Source organism: Rousettus aegyptiacus, unplaced genomic scaffold, assembly GCF_014176215.1.
Source record: "Rousettus aegyptiacus isolate mRouAeg1 unplaced genomic scaffold, mRouAeg1.p scaffold_m13_p_3, whole genome shotgun sequence".
NCBI classification, from domain to species: Eukaryota; Metazoa; Chordata; class Mammalia; order Chiroptera; family Pteropodidae; genus Rousettus; species Rousettus aegyptiacus.
In genome coordinates this window covers 64,300,030-64,306,066 of record NW_023416306.1, presented here as the reverse complement: position 1 = coordinate 64,306,066, position 6,037 = coordinate 64,300,030, and the positions used below count along the sequence as shown (strand labels likewise).

The 6,037-nt window shown below is 36.5% G+C and overlaps 1 protein-coding gene across 2 annotated transcripts; it reads left to right on the top strand.

The window, feature by feature from the left end:
* The first annotated feature begins 3,146 nt into the window (after window positions 1-3,146).
* On the top strand, window positions 3,147-5,586 carry IZUMO3 (IZUMO family member 3). 2 transcript variants are annotated; one of them, XM_036217599.1, is made up of 7 exons: window positions 3,147-3,378; window positions 3,516-3,590; window positions 3,738-3,827; window positions 4,042-4,059; window positions 4,526-4,606; window positions 5,047-5,137; window positions 5,448-5,586. In XM_036217599.1, exons 1-7 carry the CDS (start codon window positions 3,147-3,149, stop codon window positions 5,584-5,586), a joined length of 726 nt encoding a protein of 241 aa, XP_036073492.1. The 2 variants fall into 2 exon arrangements, with proteins under 2 accessions (XP_036073492.1, XP_016011184.2); XM_016155698.2 differs by lacking the exon at window positions 4,042-4,059.
* Window positions 5,587-6,037: the final 451 nt, after the last annotated feature.

Sequence of the window (6,037 nt, the reverse complement as noted above, 5' to 3'; positions counted from 1 at the left end):
ATAGCATTCAGAGCTCTGAAAGGATGGAAGGCAACAGCTACTCTTCCCTCAGATCCTTTAACCTATCTAACATACCTAATATACCTTCCTTTTGGGACCACACGCTAGAGAGTTAAAGTTGTGACACAGATCTTCTATTTCCATTACTCCTCTTCCCTCGTTCTTCCTTCAATCCCTACTAATGCAATCAGCTTTTCTTTTCGTTTGATTTTCTATCAGAGATTCTTTCAAAATCATCCACGTTCCAACCTTATGACTTTCCCAAAAGGATGAGTGGAATATGGAAAGAGAAACTAGTTTAATGACAATGAAATTTAAATGAATGGGTATCTAGAAAATTTTAAAATTATTTTATATGTGAAGTATCTGGCATATAGTAGTTATTTCAACATTTGTAACCATTATTATTATGCTGCCCAAGCACATAGTTTATAATGTGGCTAAAAAGCAAGTAATGGCTTCCTAGTCTCAAGTTACAGTCAGGAAAGAGGTGAACTTCACCTTTACTGCAAGAGATATATGGATTATTTGACGAGATTCTATGGAATAATTTGAAGTGATAGGGGTGGGAAGCAATGCAGCAGGGCTCAGCTGGAAGAGAGTGTAAGAAGATCAAGACAGAGAGCTTTTGATTTTTATTTTTTGTATGGATCTGGGGAGCAGAACTACCACAGAATAAGGGGAAATTATGGTAAGGAGCTACTTGCTCTTCTGTATGAAACTGGCTCTTCAGATTTTAAAACTCAGTGCACTCACTATACAATTTGTAACAAAGGCTAATACAAACAACTGATTCTAACCCTTAAAAAGGAGGACTCTAATTGTTAGCACTGTCTAAATGTTTTATAGGACAAAAAATATCTAAAATACTGCCCATGAATATTTAATTTGTGTAAGAACCACAAATGAATAAATATATATTTAGTATAATATTATGAATGCCTGTGCTACTATATATCTCATACTACTTTAAGCAAATAAAGAGTTCAGTAAGTTATTCTACAGATTTACACTGACTATAAATCATATCTTCTCCATGCCAATCCAAACCAAATACTATTATAATCAATGAACGATTTGGGTGTTAGCCTTTTACCTCCCACATAAGTATTTTTTAAGTAATGTGATCATTACATGATTAATCAATTCCCAGATGGCTCTTCTTTTCCAAGGATCAAATATTTTACGTTTCTGAAATTCAAAGGACTAGTCCATGATAATTGTGGTTATTTTCTTATATGTTACATACTCCATAACCAGTACTTTCAGGATGCTTCTTTTAAAGATTCCTGAACATTATTGGGTTCTCACTCATCCCCATATATTCACTCACCATGGTTTCTATTCTCTTGGATCCAGCCTATCTATAAGAAGTTCCTCCAGACTCAGTGCTATTTGTCTTCTCATGAACTTCTGTGTGTACCTCTCTGCCATTAGCACACTCTTTTGTTATCTGTTCACTCCATGAGAATATTTCCCCTGTGATTTTTTTCCTTTATACATTCCCTTCAATTTATAAGTTCTGTCTTTTTATGAAATGGCTTGCTATTTCCAGTCTTCTCAAGATTGTTAAAAAGTCAAACTATTTTTCTTTCATCCTAAAATTCTGGATTTCCTGGAATGGGAAGACAAGGGTAAAATATGACAGATGGGCCATTTAGCCTGGGTCACAATATTATGCCATGGAATAGTAGACTTATTCCGTCACATGGCAAAGCATCTCTTTAAACTTCCCAATCCAAAAGTTAAGATATGTATTGCTAACTGGAAAAAAGCTCATCTATAATACATATTTCTCTAAAAGAAAAGTTTTTCTTACACCTGCCCACAAGCCAGCCAAGTTTCTAAGCCCGCTTAGTCTCCAATTTTGGTTTCCAGAATTAATTTAACCCTATTATCATGTGTCTTCAGCCCTCAGCATGTAAAAATCCTTTGGGTTGTCATCCAAAGATAAGGTCTCCTAGCCAAGGGAAAATAAAATCAGAGCAGGGAGGTGCTGATTTGGGAGCATCAAAGGATTTGAATACCCACCGCCCTCTTCTGATTTATTAAATTCCAAGAGATCATTTTCTGTATTATCCCAGAAAATTATGAGGCAATAGGTAAAGTATATAGAGTCTGAAATCAGACAAACATGCGTTGGAATCCTGATTCTATAACTTAAATTATTTGGCAAGGAGGACTGTTTCACATCTCTACGCCTAAATTTCTAATCTATGAAATGAATATAAACTCTCAGTACCACAAGGACTTGCAGTAATCTATCTGAAGTGGTTAGTACATATCTGGCACACAGAAGGCATGGAATTAGCAGTCATTCTTTTAAAAGTCCTACATTACTCTCCCATACTTTACATTTCACCTTTTAGGATTCCACGGTTCCTTGATTTCCAGGTTAGTCATTAAAGCAATATATTAGAGAAAAGGTAATTGGTGGTCTAAAAATTCTGCAAAGCAGCTTTAATTTCTTCAAATAACAAAGAACATTCTTATTCAAAAAGCTTTAAACTGAAGGAAACACATGTGTATTTGGCCACCTTCCATGTAAGTGGCATAATAGGTCATCTCATAACTGTGGTTTTTTTCTTATATTCACACATTTCATCATTAGCACTTTAAAGATGATCCCGTTGAAGGACCTTGAATGTTACTGGATTCTCACTTGTATATTCACCATCAGGGACCAGGACCCCAAAAAACTCAATATTCTGGGCTTTTCTTATGCCCTCTATAGAAGCAGAGTTTTGGTTAAGCAGTATCTGAAGCTCTATGAGATCTCTTTCTTGAGATATGTCCCCAATGGTCAGGAGGGGTATGGGAACAAACTTTTTCTATATTTCCCTGCACAGAACTCTGCTTGTGTGAGCTCAAGCCTTTCCCCCTCCTTGTGTTCTACACTCAGAACTCAGGTATCTCCTCCCCAACTAGAAGTTCCCTCTCCATGGAATGAAGGTTAAAAGTCAGAAAATAACTGAAGATTCTTAAGGAAATGAAGTTGCCTAGAAGTGGGATGAAAATGGAGAAGGAGGTGGAGTCAGACTCTCCAGGACAAGGCTCTTATTCCTGGATTTTTGAAGAAAAGGGAACTAGGTGAACTAGTTGCCAGGACAACCTGCTGTTGGGGCAAGGGCGGTTGTGGCAAGGAAATGGGAGACCTATGGTTGTTCCTGCTCCTGCCCCTGTCCCTGGCAGCCTTCCATGGGGTCAAAGGCTGCTTGGAATGTGACCCCAAATTCATAGAGGATATTAAGTCCCTGCTGGCAAACCTGGTACCCTCAAAAATCCCTGGCCAAACTCATCTGCTTGAACGGCAGATTAAGGAGATGATCAATTTAAGCTTCAAGGTCTCCCACGGGAACAAGATGCTTCGGGTGTTGGGTGAGGGAAGCTTGAGTCCTTGAGAGTTTGGGGGGTTAAAGGGAGAAGGGAGGCAGGGAAGAGAGCACCTGGGTCCACAAAATTTCCTCCAGAGATGTAATTATTTCCCCATATATAATTTTACCTCTCTTCTCTAGCTGTTGAAAAGGTTGTCAATTTGAGAATATGGCTGAAGAATGAACTTTATAAACTGGGCAATGAAACATGGAAAGGTGAGGTATTGTTTCAATGTTAAAATACTGTATTACTTGAGCAAGTTTGAGGAGAGTTTTCTGGGGAAAACAAAGCAAAACAATTAAAATTATATTCTAAGGGGAAGAGTCACCCTTATTATCTGATGTTTCTTCTACTCGTCTTAGGTGCCTTTATCCTTCAAGGCAAGCTTCTCGATATCCGCCAAAACCTGGAATCCAAACTGAAAGAAATATTAAAGAAGTTCTCTGAAGTTGGTAATAAAAGATGTCTATCTAGCAACACTGAAATTATGTGAAAGAAATAAGAAATGAGGGGTGAGAGGAAGAATGTGGTTTCATATTAGTGATTTAGAATGGGTAAAGGGGTGGCTGAAACTTAATGGGTAACCAAATAAAGGCTACTTGGGTTTAAATATGACAAACTCTAAGTTGATTTTAAGCTCATGAGAACTCTCTGATTCTCTTTTAGCTTGTTCCGAAGATTGTGGTAAGTACAGTATGTGTGACACCTTGAGGTTTCAGCTCCTATTCTCTCATATGTTTTGCTCTATACAGCCCTTCTCTCCCACCTGACCACATTGAGTACCCAGTTCTTAGAGTTGTGGTTCCAAGGAGGAATATCAATAATATCTGACAATAAAATCTAGCTTATTAAATCTCAGTCACCTCAAAGATTTTGGAGATGCTCAGAGGTCTCCTAAAGTATAGTTTACAACCCATAGCACCAGTGTAAGCCAGAGCATCATTTTTCCCATTTCTTCTCCTGAGATCTGATTTAAATTACAGAGGGTTTCGAATCATCAGAAAACTTGACCACTAGAGGAAAAGAAAATTGAGAACAATGTAATCTTAGGAGTCCTGGAAATGCCTGAGACCTAATCCATACTTGATATCTGAATTAAGGAAACTCCATGACATGGTCCTCCTCCAATTGTCTTTCTTCTTTTTATCAGTTGTGATTGAGGGTCCTATCTTGGATTGTTGGACCTGCTTTCACATCACTGCCTGGTGCTTCAAAGGAGAGTATTGTGGAGGTAACAAAGATTGTGGTATGGCATTTGGAGGGGTCAGGGATCAAGTATGTTATTGATTTATTTGACAAATATTGATTTATATGACAAATATTTGTTGAGCATCTTCTATGTTGATCATGCTGTTACAAATAAAAGTTAAAATGTTGGGAAAAATTTGTACTAGTATGAATTGTTGGGCACTGGACCAACTGAAGGGCTGAGAAATAAAAAGTCTGGACTAAGGGTAGAGAAATTAGGCTAGAGGCAATAAGGGTAAAAGGTTTTTAGAGCCTAGATTTCTAAGAATAATAAAATTCACAGTCATCAGAAAACAGTGATTGAAGTGGTGAATAGAGCAAATAGTTTGTAGGTCAAAAAAAACCCTACTATTATTATTATTATGAATAAGTTCTCATTATTTTCATCTCCAAAACTTACTTTTTTCCCCTTTCTCCTTCCAGAAGAGGATTCAAGGAAGCTTGAATATCAAGAAATTATGCTATTTCTGATATTGCTAGCAGAAGCTGTAATATTGGGAAGTGCTTTGTTACTGTAAGTTTTTCTCCCTCCAAACAAACACTGGGTCAGGCACTCCTATGGCAACGAGACTGCTCAATCTTCCCCCTCCTTCCAATAGAAATAAGGGGAAAGAAGTCATTTGAAACTTTGGGATATGATACTGACAGGAATGAAGTGAATGAAAGTTTGATGGGATAAAAGTTGAAATAAGGGAAATGGAGCAAGTTCAATGAATTATGAAGATTGAAGAGTTATCCAGAAAGGAATAAAAAAAAATGTATAATTGTTTTTAAAAGCTGGGCTACTAATATTGAAATTGGAATTATCTTCTTCTCTATTCTAGATTCCATATTTTTATCACTCATCGGAGGAAAATGAAGGCAATACGAAGGTCATTAAAGAAATATTTGGAGAAGAAACTTGAAGAATTAATGGGGATGACAGATGAGAAGGAAAAGGAAGATTTTGGAATAAGAAAATAAATACATAGCCAGGGATAGTAGGTCTTCCATGATTCTCTTAAGTGTTGACTCAGAGTAGAAAACTGGAAATAAGCTCTTTCATGGTCATAAAACCATAGTATTTTAAAACTGAAATAGAACTTAAGAGTTTCTCTAGTAAAGATCCTTATTGAAATCCTAAGGCAATGGAAGCAATGAGAAGGCAAATGATTTACCTGGAGATGTACAAAAAGTAATGTTGGCATGTTGCAATGCACATGAAAAATAATATGTTGTATGATTTAATAAAGAATGTATGGTTGGTAACTCTCTTTAATGGCTATAATTAGAATAACTTTTAAATTTCTAAGGCTACTTTTTACTTCTAACTGTTCATTTTGTTACTTTTTTCCATCTTTATCATTATGGTCAATGTGGACAATTTTCTTTGATAATACATAACATTTAATATTCTTAATGATATCATACACAC

Bases quoted from the DNA above. Each gene is read 5' to 3' on its own strand.
- IZUMO3 (XM_036217599.1), top strand. From the start codon at position 3,147: ATGGGAGACCTATGGTTGTTCCTGCTCCTGCCCCTGTCCCTGGCAGCC. The intron at 3,591-3,737 runs GTGAGGTATTGT...TACTCGTCTTAG, and splicing joins GGGCAATGAAACATGGAAAG to GTGCCTTTATCCTTCAAGGC. The intron at 5,138-5,447 runs GTAAGTTTTTCT...TCTCTATTCTAG, and splicing joins TTGGGAAGTGCTTTGTTACT to ATTCCATATTTTTATCACTC.